General features: G+C 45.9%; 1 protein-coding gene across 9 annotated transcripts; it reads left to right on the top strand.

Annotated features, from left to right (window-relative positions):
* The first annotated feature begins 3,428 nt into the window (after positions 1–3,428).
* Positions 3,429–23,119, top strand: GOLPH3L (golgi phosphoprotein 3 like). 9 transcript variants are annotated; one of them, XM_081841337.1, is made up of 6 exons: positions 8,326–8,923; positions 10,330–10,391; positions 10,911–11,109; positions 19,643–19,774; positions 19,891–20,005; positions 22,084–23,119. In XM_081841337.1, the coding sequence occupies exons 3-6, from the start codon at positions 10,927–10,929 to the stop codon at positions 22,509–22,511; spliced, it is 858 nt and encodes a 285-aa protein (XP_081697463.1). In that variant the 5' UTR covers positions 8,326–8,923; positions 10,330–10,391; positions 10,911–10,926; the 3' UTR covers positions 22,512–23,119. The 9 variants fall into 9 exon arrangements, with proteins under 9 accessions (XP_081697466.1, XP_081697460.1, XP_081697464.1 ...); XM_081841340.1 differs by lacking the exons at positions 8,326–8,923; positions 10,330–10,391 and adding an exon at positions 3,429–3,452; XM_081841334.1 differs by lacking the exons at positions 8,326–8,923; positions 10,330–10,391 and adding an exon at positions 4,250–4,281.
* Positions 23,120–24,021: the final 902 nt, after the last annotated feature.

Genomic DNA, 24,021 nt, shown 5'->3' with positions numbered 1-24,021 from the left:
TGTGTATATTAGTGAAAATAACCTAGAAAAATCTGCAGTTGGAAAAAATTGCTTCCAAAGATGTGCATTTTGGAAAAATGCATACAAAACAGTTGGGAGAAATGCAAACTAAAATGTTGGCATATCTTAAGGGGCTTCTTTAAAAAAACAAAAAACCACACACATACACACAAGCTGAAGGAGAAATATGGATAACTAAATTTAGGATTGGGAAAAATAAACTGAAATAGATAGATTGCAATTCTTTAGCCAATGAATCAAAGCTGGAGGGAGACTTCTAGGCATCTAGTCTCTCCTGCTCAGCGCACAAAATCCAGATAGCTGTCCAGGATCTGTTCCCTCCAGCAAGGGAAAGCCCAATCTCTACAAGTTGTAGCAAAATTTCAGGGTGTTCCAGGCACTCAGCCATTGTTGCATTTCCGTTGGGAAAATCGAGGCACAGCCGAGGCTAGTGTCTTGTAAGAAATACGGTTTATTTTACACATCTTTACACCTGGAGTCTATGATGCGCTGCAGAATATCATATCCCAATACAGTGGTGCCCCGCAAGACGAACGCCTCGCAAGACGGAAAACCCGCTAGACGAAAGGGTTTTCCGTTTTGGAGGCGCTTCGCAAAACGAATTTCCCTATGGGCTTGCTTCGCAAGACGAAAATGTCTTGCGAGTTCCTGCGGTTTTTTTCCCTTTCCCCCTCCCTTTTTCTAAGCCGCTAAGCCGCTTATCAGCTGATCAGATAAGCCGCTAAAAGCCGCTAAGACGCTAATAGCGCTAATCCGCTAAGCTGTCAATGGGCTTGCTTCGCAAGACGAAAAAACCGCTAGATGAAGAGACTCGCGGAACGGATTAATTTCGTCTTGCGAGGCACCACTGTAGTGTCTCTCATTGCACCTCAAAGCTTCAGCATTCTTGGGTCCAATGCAGCAGTCAGTCATGCCCCCCCCCCCCCAGTCTCTCGGTGCAGCCTCCTCCAGCCAATTGCTGCATGGAGTTCTGGCCCATCCTTTCCAAAAGCTGCTGCTCAAGACCTCGTTTTAAAAGACACTTTTTTTTCCTGGCAACCTTCCCCTTCCTTGTCTGCTGCTGAATGTCTTACCTGTTGTTAGGGTACTGACTGTTCTATGTTTATTAATGGCTGCACATAGCCTGCCTTGCCAGGCTTGTCTGGCTCCCCAGCATAGGCCAAGTACAGGAATTTCCATGTTTGGCAGAGTTTAATCAAACCATCATTAATTCTAACTTTTGCTAATTCTACCAGAATCTATAACAGTATAAATGGAGAATTCCTGGATGCCAAGATCCAAGTTGGGGTCAAGTGCTCTTTGGTGAGAGAACCCCAGCAGAGATTTAAAGTCACAAAATATGCTGCAAAGTAAAGCGTGGAAATATAGACTGTTAGACTTTTAAAAATATGGCCTTGTGAGTGAGTTCCAAAATAGTCCCATCTTTCCCCAGCAAAAAGAAAAAGAAAAACACCACACGCGAGGTAAGTTAAAAACAGTTTACTTGCAAGCTCTCCAAAGGACAGATTCATGTGCTTTTCCACACAGCATTCAGAAAAAATTGCATAGGCTGTGTAAAACTTGGCTTCGTTATAGTGATGAAAGTTCCTAAATTATGGACATAGGAATATAATAATAGTTTGTAAGAGCCATGCGGTCTGAGCTTGCAGCAACCAACTCAGACCTCTTTACATGCTGAGCTCAGGTAAAATTAGTAGTATTGCCTTTTTATCTTGACAGGGACTCAAAGTCTTCATTGAGAGTGAAAGTGCATAAATCTGTGTATTATATTTGGCTTAATAAAGAAATATATTAAATCAATTAAGTGTGTATATTAAATAAGATTAACTATATTGAGAACACTTTAATTTACGATATACGATATCTTTATTGCAACCAAGGTGAGCCAAGCGTGCCAGGACAGCTTATTTCATGGTCTTCCCCCTGCATACGTTAATTCGACTTAAGTATGTTGGTTACAGGAGGCTGGTTATCCCACACATTGTTTCTTTAGGCCAGTGATGGTGGCCCTTAAGGGATCTCTATCCGGCCCTCGGGACTCACCCCAGGCCACACACCATAGCTGTCAACTGTCCCTTATTTGGCAGGAAACTCCCTTATCCCAGCGCCGTGTCCCACTGCTGTCCCTTATTGATGATGTCTCTTAAATTTCCTGGGTTTCATGTTCGCCCGGCTCGGGATGGAAGCAGCGGCTCGGGGTCTCCGCTGCGAGAGAGAGTGCGTGCACAGGCTGCTGCGTCTCCGTCTCTCCCTTTTCCCCCTCGGGTGCATTGTGAGGAGACGGGTGGCGGTGGGCGGGCAGGCAGGCAGCCCCTCTCTTGCAAGACTTCCGCCACGCTGCCAGGGGAAGTCGCAGGCGGCCTGAGGGAGTAGGAAGAGGGGATGGGGAAGGATGCAGAAGGGCAGCGCTTCAGCGGCCGTGGCGCTGCCGCAAGCACCTCATGCCAGGCTTGCGGGCGGTGTGGGCAAGGGTCTCTCCCTCCCTCTCTCTCTTGGGCGGGGAAGGGCCGATGGAACTCCTCGCAGCAGGACGACGGCAGCCCCGACGTGCTGCTTAGCATCTCCTCCAACCTGTGCAGCATCTTAATGTTGTGATTTCCCCCTCTGCATCCCTTTCATAACTCATTTTTTATAAATCATTTGTCCATCCATAGTTCAAATTTTTACAAGTTTTCTGTCAATCCTACCAATGTATGTAACTCTTTACAATAGCTTTTCAACTAAATTATAAACTTTCCCCCTTCTTTATTAAAGAGGTCCTCTTCCTGGTTTCTCATTCTGCCTGGAAGCTTTGCCATCTGGACGTCATTCATCAGTTTTGTCTGCCACTCTTCTTTAGCTGGAGTTGTAGACCCTTAGGATCATCTAGTCCAACCCCCTGCTAGTGGCAGCCAAAGCAGCATGGCTCCATCAGTGGCAGATTTCTGTATAAACTACGTAAGCAAAATCCCTTATTTTGGCTGCTAATCCCTTATTTTCGAGGTTGCTGGTCCCTTATTTTCGAGGTTGCTGGTCCCTTATTTTCAAATCTGTAAGCTGACAGCTATGCCACACACTTTTCCCACACCTCATGCACAAGCTTGCAAGCTTTTCCTCAACCTGAATGTGCACCTGTCCTCTTGATAATGCCCTTTGCTTGCCTGGAAACCTGTCTGCAGAAACTAGCCTCTGGTACAAAGGTTTAAAAAATCAGCATTCATTACTCTGCCCAGTTTTGCCTCTGGCTCCATCCGCAAACATGTGGCCCCCAGAAGGTTGCTCAGGCGAGAATGCGGCCCTCGGGCCCCACTTTCAAACTGTTCTTCCTGTTCATACAATTCTCCCAGTGTTCAACTGCAGTCAGTCCTTCCTATAACTTCAGCCCATTATATGTCATTTTCTGCAGCAGCGGAAAACGAGATTTGGTCCTCATCTTTGTGACATCCTGTCTGGTAACCTGAAGCATCCTATTGCCAATTTATCCCTGGACTCTGCGTCTTCTCTGGGATGAATGTTCCTTCAGCCTTTCCTCAGTCTCCCTTGTCCCCTGACAGAGCTACCATTTCCAGAGTTCCCTAGGAAGAGGGACTGGTTGTTAAACCACTCTGTAAATTGTAGTTCTGTGAGGGGAATTGGGGTGGATTTTCTCCTATCAACTCTCAGCACCCTTAATAAACTACAATTCCCAGGATTATATGGCTGGTGAAAGCCACAACTTCTATAGATAGTGGCGCCCACACTGTGGAACACCCATCAAATATCAAAGAAATAAACAACTATCTGACATTTAGAAAGCATCTGAAGACAGCCCTGTTTAGGGAAGTTTTTTATGACTGATGTTTTAATGTATTTTTAATCTTCTGTTGTCATGTGCAGCCCATTGTGTAAATAATGTATATAAAGCAGATACTTTGAGGGGACTTTCATTCATTCCTCCTCACCACTATGAGCTGAATAAAGAGCATGAAATCACTTTGCGACTCTGAGTATATTTCACCCAGCCAGATGGGCAGGATATAAAAAATTATTATTATTATTTAGTATAATAGGGCTTTATATGTACGGCACAGTTGTGGTCAATTTGGAGGGCCAGTGCCATCTTTGTCATCTCCTCAGCGGCCACAAAATTATTATAATTGTTACCCGCCCTTCCCCAGCAAGTCCCAGGGCAGGTTGCGACAAATAAAAATTATGAAATTAAAAACGGTTCAGCCAAATTAAGGTCACAGGAATAGGGTGGGTCCTGAAAAAACATGCATCTCAAATGTGCCAACGGCCTTGGTAAAGATGGCTTCCAGCAGCGACCAAGAAGACAGTGAAGGAAGGGGTTGTCAATTAAGACCCTGGAAGCCTTTCTTATTTTCCCGCCTTTTAAAAAATAAACCTTAGCAGGGTTACCGGCCGTTCCCTCTCCTCACAGTGACAGCCCAGGCAGGCTAAAGGAAGGTGGCCAGTTCCCCTCTTTCTCTTTTATCAAGCTGTAATGTGGCAAGAAGCCTATTTTGGTTTTAAGCGGTATATAAATTAATAAGCCATAAAACAGTCAAAGCCAAAAGGGCTGCGCTGAGGCGCTGGCGTCCGAAGCACAGAAACAAAATGGAGAAGGGACAATGGCTCCCTGTCTCTTGACCCGAGCAAGCAGCTCCTGAGACTAGGGGCCATTCCTCTCAGGAATAGATATCTTCTTCTTTTGTAAAAAAAAATTAATTTCATTTTATGACGTACATCAATCGGAGAGAATATTTCTAATAACAGATGTAAACCAAACCAACACCATAGAATAGGCATGTAGAAGAATTGCAGTCACGTATGGATTAAGTAACAAAGTCCAGATCGTGAAAGGAAAGGAAAATAATGGTCTTCGCATAAAGAAAGAAATACGGTTTTGTGCTATTTGGCTGCCAAGTCTAGTTCCAGATTTGCCAGGCTTGGGACAATGGTTGTCTTGAAAATGATGGTTCTGCAGTATTAGTGATAAAGGAACATCAAATTGTATAAAAAGTGCCTGGGGCTTCTAGTCCTTGTCAAAATCTCAACTGTTCATAAACCGTTTTGAGGAACAAAGCATAAAGGGGGGGGTCTCTGGATCATTAGACACCACACAATATCTTATTTATTATATTTATATATGATATATTTATAAATATATATTTATATCCTGCCTTTCCTCCAAGAAACTCAAAATGGCATACATTTTGTCTCTCTCTCCCCTTGTTATGCTCCACAACAACCCTGTCAGCTAGTTATCTTTATGGCCAGGTGGGGATTTGAATCCAGGCCTCCCAGGCCCTAGTCAAAAAAGAAGGAAGGCTGCCCTGTTGGCATATAAAAAGCAGTTTCAGAGGGACTGTCATGGCCGCTCCTCCTCAGACATGACAACTTAGCCTCTCAGGCCCAGCAGAAGTTCCTGAGGAGAAAAATTCGGCCACATTTCTGTATCCACTTATTGAGTGTTTTCTGTTGCGGGTGACCTCAAAGTGATTCACATTTATAACAAACAACTTCTATACAGTACTGCGTAAAAATAATAAAATGGGAATATTGCCTCTCAAAGAAGCTCATGTCAGTATAAAGGAAAGAGCCTCATCAGAAGGCTTTAAAATTCAAAAGGCTCTAATGGAGGAGAGGGAAAAGGAAGAGCAAATTATGGCCTGTTTGTGTGTGTGTGTATATACACACACATACATATACATATACACACACACACACACACATATATATATATATATATATATATATATATATATATATGTTTGTGTGTGTGTATATTTACACACATACATATACATATATACATATATATACATATATATATATGAAAGCATATATATATATATATACACACACACGCACGTATTTTTCCGTGTATAAGATGCCCCCATGTATAAGACGCCCCCTATTTTGGGGGACTCCAAATTAAGAAAACACCCCTCAGTACTACCCGTGTATAAGACGAGCCCCAATTTTAAACCTAATTTTTTGGTTATACACAGAAAAATACGACATGTGTGTGCAAGAAAAAACAAAGTACAAGGCTTGCTAATTTGTCGTTTTAACTGCCACTGTTTCACCTATGCCTTGTTAGATGGTGTCCCTGACAGATGGCTACTGTTTTATGCTTCAATATGTTTTTACACTTTCCATTCTTAACTACTTTGGGCCGGACAGGCAATATAAAAATAGAAAAATCCATTTAAAAAAGAAAAGGAGACCCGAGTTCAATTCTCCGCTCCAGCTAAGAAATCCACTGGTTGAGCTTGACCTCCCATTTTATTACTGCATTGCAGGGGCTGTTCTGGGGGGAAAGGGGGTTCCCTGAAGCAGCAGAGAGCCAGCGGGTTCTCCAAGACGGGTGAACGGGCAGGAGAATAGCAAATGAGGAGGCAAAAATATCAGGAAATCTTAATTCAACATATAATTGCGTTGTTCTTGTTTGCAGTCTTTAAAGTGGGCACTGGAAAAGATGCTTTCCTAGGGACACAGTTGTCAGCCCAGAACAAGCATATTCTCCTGGGGAAATGTATCCCTGCGGCAGAAAGTGGATCAGGATCCACTGCGAGATCTCATGGCCGCCCGCGGGTCGATCTGGAAGAGTTGCTGGCTGACCCCCAAATGGTTCAACAAAAGCTTTTTTAAAACGGGTGCTTTAAATTGTTCCGCCCCACACGGAACCCTGAGTGGTGGCGAGAGGCAGGATATAAATTTTATTATCAATGGAAGAAATAAGGCAAGAAGGAAGAGACACCCACGCTTGCCCCAGTTAGGTGGCTTTAAATAAAGCAGAGAAGCAGTTAAACTGGGATTGCGAGATCCATTCTCCCATTTTGCATCCCAGAAGTCAGAAGGGCACCCCAAAGGCCATCCAGTCCAACCCTGTACAATGCAGAAATCCTGGCTGAAAGAATCCCTGACACATGGCTTTAGCTGCTGGATCTTGAGGTTCAGGTGGAAGCAAAAGGAGATCTGTCGAGTCCGAAAGTCCACCATCTCCCTCCTTAAAGCCTTCAGGGGTTTTGTTTTCAAAACTTATGTCTGAATATAAACAGGGAAGGTTTATAAGGGAAGCATAAGCGGTAGCTGATTCGCCGGCATCCCCTGGTGGGCTGGGAATGTCTCCAAATTTGAAACCCCGAAACCAGCCCTTCATCAGAAGTGAAAATTTACGTTATTTTTAAAGGGAAGGACCAAAATTCAGTGGGACACTGGTCCTGGGTCCAATCACTTCTCTGCATAGGACTAGGAGAAAAACACTTCCTTAAACCCTGGAAATCCACTGCCAGTCAGTGTAGACCATATGGAGCTGGACGGGCCAATGGTCTGACACGATACACAGCCTAGGACCCTCGTACCTACGGGACTGCCTCTCCCGATATGCCCCATGGAGGTCCATAAATAGCAACACCCGAGAGGTCCCAGAGAGGGACACGGGTGGCGCTGTGGGTTAAACCACAGAGCCTAGGACTTGCCGATCAGAAGGTCGGCGGTTCGAATCCCCACGACGGGGTGAGCTCCCGTTGCTCGGTCCCTGCTCCTGCCAACCTAGCAGTTCGAAAGCACGTCAAAGTGCAAGTAGATAAATAGGTCCTGCTACAGCGGGAAGGTAAATGGCATTTCCGTGCGCTCCTCTGGTTCGCCAGAAGCGGCTTAGTCCTGCTGGCCACATGACCCGGAAGCTGTACGCCGGCTCCCTCGGCCAGTAAAGCGAGATGAGCGCCACAACCCCAGAGTCGGCCACAACTGGACCTAATGGTCAGGGGTCTGCTTTACCTTTTTAGAGGTCCCAGGCCCTAAGGAAGCCAGATTAGCCAGGGCCTTTTCAGCACTGGCCCCAGCCTGGTGGAACGCTCTCTCTCATGAGACCAGGGCCCTGCAGGATCTGATTTCTTTCCGCAGGGCCTGTAAGACAGAGTTGTTCCGCCTGGCCTTTGGCTTGGAATCAACTTGATTCCCTCCCCCTCTTTCTTTTTCCTTTCTCCTCCTGTAAAGAAGCTGCATATTAATGTTTTAATGTTGTATTTTAATCTTTTTAAATTGTATTTTAATCAACTTGTTTTTATTATTGGTTGTTAGCCGCCCTGAGCCTGGTCTTGGCTGGGGAAGGCGGGGTATAAATAATTTTTTTAATTATTATTATACAAAAGGAAAACAGGGGCGGGGAGGGTAGAGGAAAAGTGGATGCAACATGCACTGGGCGCAGCCTGCAAAACCTTCCATCCTATGCAAACTTGATGAAGAGGGAAAAAGAGGGAAGGAGGGAGAAGCCCTGCTTTGCATTCGGGGAGAGGGATTTACTCCCGAGTAATCTGGCGCAGGACGTAGATGCAAAACCCCATCCCACCCCCCAAAAATCTTGCAATCCCTAACCCGGCATGCAAACATCCGCGCAGGCGCCTTAACACCTTTGCTTGGACACACCTCCTTCTTTCCCGTGGTGCACACCAATGTTGTGCATGTGTGTGCAAAAAGACCATTGGTTCCTGGGCCTTGGAAAGCCAGCCGCGCTTTCCTCCTCTCCATTGGTTCTCTCTGCTGTCAATCCCACTAGCTCCTCCCATCCTTTTTTTACTTAATTAATCGTGCCCCCCTCTTTTTTTCCAAGTTTGTCTGTTGAAACAAAGGGAGGCGTAAAACCCGCCTTCCCAAGGAGCCTATTGGGGAATTCCTTTGCAGCAGGTCTTTTCATTTGCCCTTTGCATACACACCAGGGTAGGTTTCCCAGGGAAACCAGGAAGCTGATGTGCTGGGGGTGTATATTTTTACTCCTCCTTTCCCTTTCTCCTCCTCCCCCTTCCTTTTTGCCGATGAACCAGGAAGTAAAGTTTGCTCAGCTTAGGATTCCCCAGTTTTCCCATTAAGAAGCAAGCGAGCAACTTGAGCAATAGGTGGAGGAGGAGGAGGAGGGGAGAACAGGGCATTATTACAGGTGAGTCTGGGAAAGGACTTTCTAGACGCGATGAAAGCCTTGGCACCCTTGGGTGCATAAAGGAACAACCCCCCCCCCTTCGTTTTAATGTGTACATTTTGAGAGGTGGGCGAAGGCAGTGGCTTTCTGCCCCACATCTAGGAATTAAGAGGGGGAACCGTAATCCTGATTGTGGTGGTGCACTTGATAAATCTTGATTATGCTGCTGTGTTTGCTTCGTTGTTTAGGCTACAAGCCGCTTTGAGTTTAATCTTAACACCCTATTTTAAAGAGGGTATAAAATGTAATCTTATAGCTGCGTCTCTTCTTAAAATGACCTGTTTGCAACGTGTTCGAGAGAGAGGTGGCTGCTTACGGTTCCAATCCCTTCCTTGCTTCTTCGGCCCCACGCCTCTGTTCCTTTTAAATTTTTATTTAGTTAAGTGATTGTATTGGTTCTCATAAATGCATACCGAAATATAACCAGACAGCTAAATATAATCTGTACCTGTTTAGCTGCAGTTTGAAACAGTAGAGGTTTGAGTCCTAGGCTAGGGCCTAGGAGAGGACCCCAACACACAGTTGTGAAGCTTCCTGGGCAAATTCGCCACCAAAGTGCGGGGAGAGCTGTGTAGGCCAGCTTGAGCATCTTGAAGGCAAAGGTGATACCTCAATGCAGTAAAACTGAATATATTTTTTTAGCATTTTTATTCCAGCAGGGCTTTTGATCGGATTTTGATTTTGTGATTAAGTGGTATGCAAATTGTTGCAATAAGTGACGTGTTAAAAGTGTGAAGTTACACATGCACCACTCAGTTTAATTTGTGGGTCAGGAAAAGCTACAGTTCTTTAGAGGCACAGGATGTGGTGTTACCTACCCACCTCGTGTCTAGTTTGTGCCAAGCAGAAGCAGTGGTTTTATGGTGAAATGGAAAGAAAAAACAGGCATGTGTGCAACCTTATGCTATCTATGTTTACTCAACAGTAGACGTCAGTATATACTTCTCTCAGAAAGTTTGCAACACTAACCCAACTTACCTGAGAATAAGCCCCCTTCACTTCAGTAGATGTTCTGAATAGGCATGGTTGTTCATTTATTTTATTTATTAATTGCATTTATGTCCCACCTTATTCCTCCAAGGAGCTCAAGGCTCCTCCCCCCACCCCCATGAATCCCCACAACAACCCTTTGAGGCAGGTTAGGCTGAGAAACAGTACCTGTCCCCCAAGGTCACACGCAGCTTCATGGCCGAGTGGAGATTTGAACCCTGGTCTCTTCCAAGCCCTAGTCCAAGACTCTAACCATATACCACACTGGCTCGGTTAGGAGGGCAGCTTCGGCGTTTGTAAAATTGCTGCTTTAGATTATTTTTATTTTATATTGCCTGTCTTAATAATTGCATATCCTTATGTTATCTTTGCTGCAGACAGTTAGGAATGCTGAAAAACGAGGGGTTTGCCTGAGGATGTTTTGCAAGACGGTGGTTTAGTATGAACGCTATTCCTGTGTCTGTTATTTGCTTTCAGTAGCTTTCAATATTGAATTTTAAATTTAGCTCATTTTAGACTGGCCACGACTCTCCAGTCTCATTTTAGACTGGCCACGACTCTCCAAGCTGTACTTTTCCACTGGTTGAACCTGGGACCTTCCGCACAAGCCAGATCTTCTGGCTTTGAGCTGCAGCCCTTCTCCTAACCATGCAGTGAGATCCCAGCCCTCCTTGTTCTGAATACCTAAATACATAGGAATCTTTCTTATCCCGAGTCAGACATTCAATCCATCCAGCTCATTATTGTCTACACTGACTGGCAGCGTGGGGTTTCAGAGAGAGAGTGATTTCCAGCCCTACCTGGAGATGTTGGAGACTGAACCTGGGGTTTTCTGTTGGCAGAGCAGTTTCTGTGACCCTGAACTGTGGCCCTTCCCCTAGAAACCAGGAGCATCACAAAGAACTATTTGCAGGAGATACATATATATCTTTCCCCCCTCTTCTCTCTCTGTTCCTAGGCACGACAGAGAGACCATGACGACGTTAATTCACCGGGGGCGGCGCGCAGATGTCGGGCGAAACGTTGACAAGCGGCTGGAGGGTGAGGAGGACTCCATACCAGACAAGAATTTGGGCGAGGAAGACTCCGGAGACTCCAAAGACATCCGCCTCACCCTCATGGAGGAGGTGCTGCTCCTCGGCTTGAAGGATAAAGAGGTACAAAAGCCTTGTTGCTGCATTGATTAACCGCCCTTCAGCAGCAGCTCCCAAGGAGGGGTACAGCAATTTAAAATTCAGAATTAAAAACAGAGCAGGTTGCAGTTGCAGGAACAGGAACAGGGCAGGCACATCTCAGGGGTCAAAGAGCTGCATCTTCAGCATTTGTCGAAAGCTGCATCGTGAAGATGCCAGATGCACCCCGTTTTACCCTCACAACCACCCTGCAAGGAAGGCCAGGTCGCAAGACAGTCAGCAGCCTAGGGTTGCCCAGTGAGCCTTCTGGCTCAGTCAGAATTTGAACCCTGATCTCCCAGGTCCTAGTCAAGCACGCCTAACTGCTATTGACTGGCAGAAGGTAAGCTCAGTGACTCCTTAACTGCACAGTCAGCTGGGGATCTAGAGGAGAAGAAATCTGAGATTCCCTGGGGAAAGCAACCCAGCATGTATGTCCTGAGAAGGTTTTTATTACTATTTATCTTATTTGTGAGATTTCTTACCCACCCATTCACCGTAAGGTCCCAGCGTGGTTTACAGCAATATAGTATGCAATTATAAAGACAAATAAAACCACGCTATTCAAAACAGGACGGTAGAAATTAAGCAAGACAGCTTGCCTGTCAAAGGTCAGGGTGGAGAGTTGTGTCTTCAGTATGCACCGCTTTCTCTTCTGCATGAGATTATTTATGGGAGAAGGGTTGCAGTTTAGTGGTACAGCTTCTGCTTGCATGCGAAAGGTCCCTGCTTCCATCCTTGGCATCTTCAGGTAGGGCTGGGAGAGACCTCCTTTCCGAAACCTTGGAGAACTGCTGCCAGTCAGTATAGACAATGCTGAGGTAGGCAAACCAAGAGCCTGACCCTGGATTAAGGCAGCTCCTTTTTAAAATTAGCCCTTTCTTCAGAACCATGAGGACCAGAACCTTCCTGTTTAGGGCAGTGGTAGAGGATCTGCTTCGCTCACAGAAGGATCCAGGTCCAATCCTGGCTAAGCAGACCAGCGGCCTGACTTGGTATAAGGCAGTTTTTTATTTATTACATTTATATCCGAATTTTCCTTAGGTTAGCTCCCTCCTGTTTTTACCCACACTGCACCCTATGAGGCAGGTTAGGATGAGAGATGCTGATGGACCCTGTGCTGAGTGTGGTGTTAGAATCTGCATCTTCCCAGTTCTAGCCTGATACTCTGACCACTACACTGCACTGCCGTAGTGGTTAAGATAAGCCAGAGACGTGTGGGCTGTTCTTGTATGAAATTTGAGGAACCAGAGTGAAGACGAGGTGTGTGGCGAGAGCCAGATTGCCAGTGTTTACCGGTGTTGGGATTCAGTTGATTTGAGCCTGTCTCTTATTGTGAACAGAAAAAGCTGGGCATAATAAGTGTCTGTATGCACACTGGCAAACATTTTGCCAGATTCTCTCCCCTTGTTCTGGCCCAGAATGTTGGATATCCTTTAGTCCCGTCCCCCCATTATATCCCACCAGAAAAAGAGAGTTTCTTGATAGTTTTTAATGGCTCCCCATTTATTATGGCATAAGATTTTGTGAGGTGCATGAAGTTAGCAAAATATATGCGCAGTGTGTGTGAAAAGACCATAAATTGTGATCCGTTCAATCTGAAAAGTTTACATATCTACAGGGTAAGCACAGTGGCCATCGATTCCAGTGGTTATTGGTGATAGAACAGAATCTCTTCATATTTATGTATTTGTGGTTGTTGATTTTAAAATAAATATCCTGTGTTATCATGCCAAAACAACAACCCTGGGCAGCTGTCAAAATACAAATGAAATAAATAATATTGTAAAGCAGAAATTCAAAACAGTAACTAATAAAACTCCAGAAGGTTGCCAAACAGCACCAAGGAGACAACCAGCTATGCTCAATTAATACCCGTTGCAAGTCAGAGAAGCTTGGTTTCAGCAGTGTCCGTAAACTAATTGAATCAAGCTTGTGGACAGATTCTAGTTCTGACAACATAGCTGTGATTCGTGAATTACAAGGAATTGGAATAGATGACCCTTAGGATCGCTTCCAGCTCTACCATTCTATGACTCTGTGATTTTTCGCAAGGATTGTAACTGACTTTGCCAGGACTCTTTACTTACTTTCTTTCTTTTAGCAGAAATTTATTAGAGGGCAGTGTCCATGATGGAGTAGGAGGAGTGCATTTTAAAACCAGTTCCGGACTGATCCAACTGGTATCTTTACCATTTATACATTGGTTTCAGTTCTCTTCCTTTTTTGCGGAAAATCCTCTGTCCAAAGGTGTGTCAGCCCTGCACCTGGGCAGTCCTTGGTTAGTAATTACTGAGGTAAACCGGTTTGGAATTGCTCCTTTGCACAGCTTTCTACAGATACTTGTCGAAGCTTTTGCCACTGATCAGGTCTAGCGACATACACCTCCCACCTCAAAAGAGGGTGTAAGTTGCGAGTCATATCACAGGATCGCTGCTGCCCAGGACTACTCTTCAGAACTGCTGGACCATTGGAGCTCTTGTCATGCAGTTGCCAACCTTCTGTTATATTGTACTGAGACATTTGTAGTGAGCGAGAGAGAACCTTTGTCTTGACTGAGTCCACAATAAATAGAAGCCGGTTTGGCGAGAAACCAGTAAATGTTAGGTTTTTAGAGCCTGCCAGAATCTAAGAAGAGCCCTGCAGCTGGATGGAGGCCAGAGGGGGCCCATCTAGTCCAGCATCCTGATCTCACAGCGGCCAATACCGCAAAGAACCTAGGAATCTAGATAGACTGCCCTTGGACCTGGAGGTTCCATAAGCACACTGAAAGAGACCTACTGGATCCGGTCAATGCCCCATCTAGTCCAGCATCCTGTTCTATAGAGAGGCCAGCAAGGAGGACCTGAGTGCAACAGCAACTCTTTCCACTTGTGTTTCCCTGTGGAACGCCCTCCCATCAGATGTCAAAAAAATGAACAACTATATGACATTTAGAAGACATCTGAAAGCAGCCCTGTTTAGGGAAGTTTTTAATGCCTGATGTTTTAATGTATTCTTAATCTTTTGTTGGAAGCTGCCCAGAGTGGCTGGGGAAACCCAGCCAGATGGGTGGGATAGAAATAATAAATTATTATTATTTCCCAGCAGCTGGTGTTCAGAAGCCTGCTGCCTCCAACTCTGGCTCAGAGCAAAGCCAGTGTGTCCAGTAGCCTGCTGATGGCCTTCTCCTCCAGGAATCTCTTTAACCCTCTTTTAAAGCCATCCAGGTTGGTGGCTGTCACAGCTGCTTGTGACACCATGTAGACCTTGCTGGTTCGTGCCTTGGCTGCACACGATTTGACTTCCCCTCCTTTGTCCTGCTTAGAAGGATGGTCACATCGTTCTGACTTTTTAAAAGATGCACCCCTGTCTTTGGAGTCCCTGTCTTGGCGTGCAGACATAGGGTACAATATAAGCACTGCAAGGAGAAGGGGGAGGGAATAAGCTCTGTCAGGGAGAGCTGCATTTGCTTGCTAGTCCATCCAGACATCCCTCGCCTAGATTACAATAATATCCTGATTCATACTGTAAGTGACTCCTTGTCCTTTAGGGAACCCTTTTAAATGAAGTTGTGGCGTCAAGACTCCAGCTGCACCTGTCTTGTGACTCTTTCCCCCCCAGGGCATGAATTGTAGGAACTGATTTGCACGCTCATGCTGCATTTATATCGTAGGTGGTTGACTTCTGCTGTGGGGAAGGGCCATAGTTTAGTGATAGAGGATCTGCCTTCAAGCAGAAGGTCCCAGGCGGCATTTCCAGGTAGGGCTGGGAGGGACTCCTGCCAGAAATCCTGGAGGGCTGTTTGCGTAGAAATATTTAGCTGGATGGACCAACAGTCTGACTCAGAATAAGGCAGCTTCCTCTGTTCCTAGGAGCTGGCCCAGGTTGTCTTACAACAGCATATTTAACAGCATCAACCCCCCACTACCTTTTTTGCAATGGTGCAGGAACAGTAGCCCAGGGCACCCATCACACTTAAGCGTAGTTAGCATTAGCCACAGTTGGATGTCTTTTAATCTTGGTTAATCCAGACATGGAGCCAGGGGAGCTGACACAACCGTGGCTTGTTTAGTACAAATTAATTCCTAACCTGGTTTGCAAGTTTGCTCCAGACCCATTTCACCAGCTGGTTTGTGGCCAGTCCTTAATTCTCAGTGTAGGTATATTGACACAACATTTCCCCATGGTTAGTGAAACAAACCATGGGCAACATTTCACCGTGGTTAGTAAAACAAACCATGGTTTTAAGTGTTAATGGTCTGATTTCTCACAAAGCACTGAGCTTAAACTATGGCTTAGCAAGGGTGCATAAGGAGAAATTTGTGGCAGATAGGCTTCCTAACCACCCCTGTTACTGCCACGCCACCAGGAAGCAAAGCAACTGAAATGAAGGTTCCCGGCTAAATCCCAAATGCTTGAGGGAGTGCAAACGTCTTTATTGTCCTCTCAAACAGGTTCAAGGAGGAACACAGATAGTTTTGTGGCTGCAGCCAAAAGGGCTTTGGGTGATCTCCAAAGCTGCCTCCTTAGATTTTACAGGCACCCTCCTTGCTGAACTTTAGGTACGAACAAAAACTTCCTTATTCCAGCAGGCATCTTGAAGTTTTGTAGCGTTTAGGATGAATTTTAATTGTTCTTATTTTCTTTTTTATTATCTACACTGCTTAGAGATTCTTAATGTTAAGTTGTATATAAATATCTGAAACAAATACATAAACTAAGCTTTACGCTGGGTAGACCCTGAGTGTGGCTGACATCATAGTAGAAATTTTATCTTCTAGGGCCACAGAGCAGTGTTTACCCCCTTTCCTATACTTTCAACAACCCTTTGAGGTAGACTGGGCACCAAGATAGTGACTTAGCCTGAGGATTAAGGCAAGATGTGCTTATTCATTGCACCTGCATGAGCTGTGGGACAACTGAAATGTGTTGTGCCAGGGTTTGCCAATGTTGTTGCTAAGTCACATCCCCCTTTGGCTGCATCAACCGGGGATGATGGGAGTTGTAGTCCAGCATCACCTAGAGGGTCCCTTGTTGGCTATCCCCGTGTTAAGCAATAATTGATCCATTTTGACTGGGCTGCAGACACGCATTCATTTAAAGTGCCTGACTTCCCCCCCAAAAACCTGGAAAATGTGGTTTGTTAATGATGATGGGAATTGTAGCTCAGTCAGGGGTAAACTACTATTCCCCCAATTCTTTTTTGGGGGGCAGAGCCATATGGGGGCTACACAGCCGAAATGTGATTCACTTTGGAGCTGCAGCTGGAGAGAGAAGTGCGGCTCAGGCACCCCCAGAAGATCTGGAGCGATTTGAAAGTGGCACTTCTGCATTTGATTTAAAGCCCTGGTCTTGCCGGAACTCTTGATCCGTGTTTGTTTTTCCCGTCCAGTGGTTTGACTCAGACTGGTTCTTCAACTTCATTTCCTTTGCTGGGGCGAGGCATCATTCCGGGAGTTTAACTTACTGACTTTACATCTAAGAGTTGAAGCACCAGTACCGGTGTGGCTGGGGGCCTTTAAAAAAAAAAAAAAAAAGACTTTGGAATTATCCTTGGTCCCCACTCTATTTGCTGTCGGAGTCTGTGGTCCTTAGCATGCATACTTGTAGGTACACGCCAATAAAATTAACAGGTTTTATGGCCGAAGTAAAATAGATTTGGGTAGAGTGCAATTTCATTTCTGTGCTTTTCAGGCCTATTCTGAACCGGTCTGGTGCAAGAATGCAGATTGTAAAGCTGTAATTTGAACTATCATTCTTGAAATTTAGAATGCCAGTGTCAGAATTAATATCTCAAATTCCAAAGCCTTTTTTTTTTTTAGGTTTTTGATTTCCACAATAAATCTTTAATTGAGGCATACCTTTCAGGTCTTTAGTAACATGATATTGAGTTTTTTGTGGTGTTGCACAACCACAGAGTAGAACCGTTGAAATTAATGGACATGACTAGCTTGCTTCATTGATTTCACTGGGTCTTTTCTGAATAGATGGATGCAGCCCATCATTATTCCTTATAGCACACCCTTATAAAGAGTCCAGGACAGCCAGCAGCATCTAAAAATGCAAAATTGAAAAAAAAATTAAGTCATAATCTAAAATACATTGGTGAGACAATTATATCCATAATGCCACTTTTACTATGCCCCCAAACAGCTGCAAAAATAAATAGGTCTTGAGGGGACAGCTGAATTTGTACAGAGACATGTATGGGTGGCATTTGCCTAGTTTTGTTACTAGAAATCTGAATTTTAGCTTTACAATTGAGGCACCAAGTTCCATTAAAAAAACCACATCCATCGTGACTCCTTGGCAATGAGGACTAGAAACTTGCTCTGACCCCAGAATGGAAGCTGAGCCTGTCACAGTCAAAAATTCTGCACTGACATTGAACATACACAGCCTCCCTCTTTGAGAAGACACTCCAAGAGGTTTCTTTGTGATACCTTGAACTGTTAAAATCCAGCCGAACCCACAGCCACTGATGTCACAGAATTTGTTTGCATAAGAAATAAAACTCCTGAACTTCAGGCTGCTGTCTGTATCCTTGTGAAACGTCCACAAAGGTCATGGGTGGAAAAGAGACTTTCTTTGGTCTTTCCAATTACACTCTTATCCAGCATGTTCTGCTATGAGGAAGTGGAGGGTTGTTTTTTTAAAGGTAAATAAAGGCCTGATTCTAGCTGTTAAATGGTTGTGAAGGCAGGGTGTCTTGCGTAAGCTTAACCATATTGGAGTGAATAGGCTTTTAAAATGCCACACTTTTTTTTTTTTTGCTTTTTGCCTAGGCTGAAACAAGCGGTGTAGCTGTTGAAATAATGGGCTGGGTGTTTGCGCAGGAAGCGCTGCCTTCCATCTGGCATGCTGCAGCTCCTTTTGGCTCAGCACCTCCTCTCCTTTTTCTGTAAAGGAAGACTTGAGTTGTTCTTCAACTTGGAACAGCTTCATCAAAAGTTAATCCCTAACTGGTAGAAGTTTGGATTGGAGCAGTGTGTGTGAGTGAGTGTGTGTGTGTGTGTGTGTGTGTGTGTGTGTGTGTGTGTGTAAGTCCTCCCTTCCCCCAGCCCACACCTGGGTGATCAAAAGACTTTTTAGCTTAGAAAGAGGTGGCTTGATAGAAGTGTATAAAATTATACATGGAATCCCCCCCCTCTTGTTACAATAAGGACATCCAATGAAGCTGTATGTTGGAGGATTCAGGACAGATTAACGGAAGGACTTCTTCACACAGTTAAACCATGGAACTCGCTTATACAGGAAGCTGTAACAACCACCAACTTAGATGGCTTTAAAAAAAGGATTAGAATTCAGCGTTTCTCAACCTGTGTGTCTCCCCAGATGTTGTTGAACTACAACTCCCATCACCCCTAGCTAGCAAGGCCACCTGGAGTACTGTGTCCAGTTCTGGGCACCACACTTCAAGAAGGACACTGACAAACCGGAACGTGTCCAGAGGAGGGCAACCAAAATGGTCAAAGGCCTGGAAACGATGCCTTATGAGGAACGGCTAAGGGAGCTGGGCATGTTTAGCCTGGAGAAGAGGAGGTTAAGGGGTGATATGATAACCATGTTCAAATATACAAAAGGATGTCACATAGAAGAAGGAGAAAGGTTGTTTTCTGCTGCTCCAGAGAAGCGGACACAGAGCAATGGTTCCAAACTACAAGAAAGAAGATTCCACCTAAACATTAGGAAGAACTTCCTGACAGTAAGAGCTGTTTGACAGTGGAATTTGCTGCCCAGGAGTGTGGTGGAGTCTCCTTCTTTGGAGGTCTTTAAGCAGAGGCTTGACGACCATATGTCAGGAGTACTCTGATGGTGTTTCCTGCTTGGCAGGGGGTTGGACTCGATGGCCCTTGTGGTCTCTTCCAACTCTATGATTCTATGATTCTATGAGTTGTAGTCCAACAACATCTGGGAACCCACAGGTTGAGAACCGCTGGATTAGATAGATTCCTGGAGGAGAACAAGGCTATCAGTGACTACTGTCCACAGTGACTGTACTCTCCCTCCAGTGCTGGAGGCAGTGATGCTTCTGAAAACCAGTTGCTGGAAGCCGTAAGAGGTGAGACAGTGCTCTTGCGCTTGGGTCCTGCTTGCTGGTTTCCCCTTGGAGTATCTGGTTGGCCACTGTGAGAACAGGAGGCTGGACTAGATGAGCCCTTGGCCAGATCCAACACATTCTTCTTATACTCTTGGAATACTCTTTGAAATAGACCTAAGTTAGCTATATCTGATGCCTTTTGGTGGGTCTGCTCTGAGTTGTTTAACTTTGGATACAGCCCAAAACTTTTATCCCATCTGTTCCGTGAAAGAGACGAAACAGCAGCATAAAACAAGCATCACCAGCGCCACCCTTCCCAAAAAAAATCTCCGCTCAAATTAGTTAATGACAGCCTTGACTAATAATCCTGCCTTTGGTCACCTCTAAAGTCTGTGACTTACACCAAACCACAAGCTCTTTATGGCTCGACCTTGCAGTTTTTTGCATGTATCTTCTTGGGTCTTTGCTGATGTCCATTCCTAATCTCCTCCTCAGGGCTACACGTCCTTCTGGAACGACTGCATCTCCTCCGGCCTCCGGGGCGGCATCCTCATTGAGCTGGCAATGAGGGGAAGGATACAGCTGGAGCCACAGACTATGAGGAAAAAACGACTGCTGGACCGGAAGGTGAGAGGGTTTTTCTGTTCCCTGGCCTCCCGAAGGCTGTTTGTTAGGGCCTGTTTCAATGCACCTTTGGGCGCCTGGCAGAAGTCTTTGTCTCTCGCTTTTTTTCTGCCTTCTAGGTCCTCCTAAAGTCAGATGCCCCGACGGGAGACGTCCTCCTAGACGAGACGCTGCGGCACCTCAAAGCCACCGAACCTGCCGAGACAGTGCAGACGTGGATTGAGTTGCTGACAGGTGAGGGCGGGGGTGTTTCTGAGCACTGCAGGGCTGCTAAGCCTTTGGGGCGTCTACAGATTCCTTCTCATTTTAAGAACTTACATGCCTCTTATAACAGAATCTCTAAGCGCTTGACATTGTATATATCAGTAAAATCACAAACGAAAAAAGTCAGTACATGATACCTGGATAAATAGGAATCCAGTAAAACATTAAGCAAAATATTAGGAACACTGAAATTATGCCTGTGGGCTGCTACAGTGCTCTGAAGAAAAAAGCATAGTGACCTGTGTTCAAACCCTAAACTGTGGTTAATCCCCTAAGTACAGTGGTACCTCGGGTTACATACGCTTCAGGTTACATACGCTTCAGTTTACAGACTCCGCTAACCCAGAAATAATACCTCGGATTAAGAACTTTGCTTCAGAATGAGAACAGAAATTGTGCTCCGGCGGTGCGGTGGCAGCGGGAGGCCCCATTAGCTAAAGTGGTGCTTCAGGTTAAGAACGGACCTCCGGAACGAATTAAGTACCGTATTTTTCGCTCTCTAGGACGCACTTTTTCCAACTTCAAAAATGAAGGGGAAATGTGTGTGCGTCCTATGGAGCGAAGACGCCATAGCCCCGCGACCCTCTCCTGGCTGGAGAAGTGACACGCGGCTATGGCAGGAGCCTCTCCGCTGCGCCTTTCCGCTGCTCCCTGACCTGCTCTTTGGGGCTGGTGGTGGGCTTCCCCCCGCCAGCCCCAAAGAGCAGGTCGAAAGGAACCTGAAGCCTGGAGAGCGAGAGGGGTCGGTGCACACCGACCCCTCTCGCTCTCCAGGCTTCCAAGGTAGCTGCCTGAACGCACCTTAAACGGCACCTTGTTTTAGAGCGGGAAAACAAGAGGGGGAAAATTCTCCCCCTCTCTGCGCAGCGCCTCCTGCCGCTTCACTGAAGGGGCGCTGGGCAGAGAGGGGGAGATTTTTTTTTCTTGTTCTCCCCCCTCTAAAACAAGGTGCGTCCTATTGTCCAGTGCGTCCTATGGTGCAAAAAATACGGTACTTAACCAGAGGTACCACTGTATTACCTTTTGAAACAAGCCAGCTTCACAACCCATCGCCTTCCCCCTCGCTCCAGTAACGTGGAGGTGGGGAACCTGTTTTCTGCAGGCTGAGAGCCACCTTCCCTGTAGGCTGCCTTCCAGGGTTCAGGTGCAAATAGTGAAATGCAAAAGTGGATGGTACTGTAGGCTACATTCCAGTCTCTTCCTCCAGGTGAACAAGAGACCCTGTCACAGTTCAAGGTCACATCCCAAGCAAAAGCACTTGAGGAGGATGTGAAGCGAGGGCAGTGACGGGTTTGGTCTGGGGATAGTCCCAAGGGCTGGAATACAGAAGCCTCACGGGCCACAGTCAGCCCCCAGACAACACGTTCCACTACCACCACCCCCGCTGCCAAAATTGGATGGGCATAAGGTGTTAGTGCAAAATTCTGTAGCTAAAGTACAACCACCTCTCAACCAAGTTTGTATTATAGGTCATCTTTTGTAGATTATTGTAATATGAACCTGAGCAAATCATAGGTTGAAAGACATTCCCATACCTATAATAATAGTAAATAATAATAAAAAAAATTTATACCCCACCCTCCCCAGCCAGAGCCGGGCTCAGGGCGGCTAACACCAATAAAATCACAGTAAAAACATAATGGGGGGGGGGCAAAACAATTTAAAATGCAGGTTAAAATGCAGCCTCATTTTAAAAGTAGCCGATAGATCAAGACCATAAGGGGAGGAAAACATAAGGGTCAGACTGAGTCAAATTAAATAAATGAATTTGTTTGCTTTAAAAAACAACAATCTGTAGCTAGAGTGAGCTAAAACAGTGAGGACTAGAATCTTTGTTTATTTTTAAGGTAACATATGTAGCACAGTAAATGAGCATCTGCTTTGCACACAGAAGGGCCCAGCTCAGTCTCTGGCTTCTCTTGGTGCAGCTGGGAGACACTTCCACTCGCAACCTAGCAGGCCACTGCCAGCCAGAGTAGACCGCACCGAGCTAGATGGGCCCTCAAGGTCCTGACCTTGTTGCTGACATTCTTCCTCGCCTCCCGCAGGTGAGACCTGGAACCCCTTCAAGCTGCAGTACCAGCTCCGCAACGTCCGGGAGCGTATTGCCAAGAACCTAGTGGAGAAGGGGATCCTGACGACCGAGAAGCAGAACTTCCTCCTCTTCGACATGACCACCCACCCGGTCACCAACACCACGGAGAAGCAGCGCTTGGTGAAGAAGCTGCAAGAGAGCGTCCTGGACCGGTGGGTCAATGACCCCCACCGCATGGACAGGCGGACCTTAGCCCTGCTGGTCCTGGCCCACGCCTCTGACGTGCTGGAGAACGTCTTCACCAGCCTGGTCGACGAGAAATACGACGTGGCCATGAACCGGTCCAAGGACCTCATGGACAGAGACCCTGAGGCGGAAGCGGCCAAGGCGGGGGGCTCAGAGATGATCTGGGCTGTGTTGGCAGCCTTCAACAAGTCCTAAAATCTTCCCGAGTCGGGCGAGGCTGTTCTGAGTGGGTTTGGCCCTCGTTTCCTGTTTAGGACTGAACCTTTTCCGTTCTGTGGAATCTTCCCATGCTCCTTAGCGGTGGGCATTGGTGACTTGCCGCGCCCGTAGCCGCCACCACAGATGTTGGGCATGGCAGGCGACATTCTGTTACAGGAACGCCTATATCTTCACCACCATCTCCTCTTCCTCGGATTCGGAGACTTGTTAGGTTGCAAGAACGAGCAAAGAAGTTTGTGCACCGTTTTCTCCTTCCCCCTGGAAACACCCCCCTGTTCCGTTGTCCCCCCCCCCAGTTTAAAATGAAGGTCTGTGTCTGCTAGAAGTGGAGTGAGCCGCCTCTTTCGTTTATTTCAAACTCTTTTCTCCCCCTCCCCCCCCACTGTTTTAGGGAGGAACAAATTACAATGTGCATTTGGGATTTTTGTTTTGTTTTGTTCCGTTTTTTTTCTCTGTGTGTTAAATCTTACAATCCCAACCTCTGTTTTGCCCTGTCTCGTTTTTTCGACCCAGTTTTCCCCTTGTGCTGTTTATTCCTTGTGTTCTGCTGAAAAAAAACCATTACAGCACAAATCTCTATGCAATCTCATGTGTGTTATTTTTTCCCCACGCTTTTGATTCTCAGGGTTCCACTTCCTTCCCAGTGGCAATTTGTTTATAAAGTAGGCAGAGAGTGCCCATAAACTGGTGGTGTTCTGTGTGTTCTGGGCTAATGAAAAGCCAAGTGTTGGATCAAGACTTAGTTGCATTGATTGAAATCAATGAAATTTTAATTTAAAGTCATAAAAACATCAGAAGAGCTCTGCTGGATCAGGCCAATGGCTCATCTGTTCCGGCATCCTGTTTTCACAGTGGCTGGCCAGGTGCCTCAATGGGAAACCCAGTAGCAGGATCCAAGCACAAGAGCACTCTTTCCTCCTGCGGTTGCCAGCAGTTGGCATTCAGAAGCACTGCTGCCTCTTGGTTGCGTTAAAATCATTACTTTTCACAAACATTTCAGTGCTGCTCATCTTATTCTGGATCCAGCCCTGAATTTATGCACCCACAGCCAACCGCTAAATTCTTGGGACCTGCGCAGATTATGCGAACAGGGCAGATTTGCATGATTTCTTTATATAATTTTATTCTGCTTTTGATTGTTACATAATGGATCCCCTTCCCTTAACCAGCAGCCTTCCCCAAGACAGGCACCCTTCAGATATTTGGATCTCCCGCAATCCCTGACTCGGCTGTCTTTGCATGGTGGGAGCTGTAGTTCAAAACACCTAGAGAGGCACCATGCTGGCAAACCAGGACCTATACAGTGGTGCCTCGCAAGACGAAATTAATCCGTTCCGTGAGGCTCTTCGTATAGCGGTTTTTTCGTCTTGCGAAGCAAGCCCATTGACAGCTTAGTGGATTAGCGCTATTAGCGGTTTAGCGGCTTTTAGCGGATCAGCTGATAAGCGGCTTAGGGCTTAGGAAAAGGGGGGGAAAGGGGGAAAAA

Source organism: Podarcis erhardii, assembly GCF_964252035.2.
Source record: "Podarcis erhardii genome assembly, chromosome: 15".
Classification (NCBI taxonomy): domain Eukaryota; kingdom Metazoa; phylum Chordata; class Lepidosauria; order Squamata; family Lacertidae; genus Podarcis; species Podarcis erhardii.
Note: the sequence above shows the minus strand (reverse complement) of the source record. Positions and strands in the feature narration are given on the sequence as shown.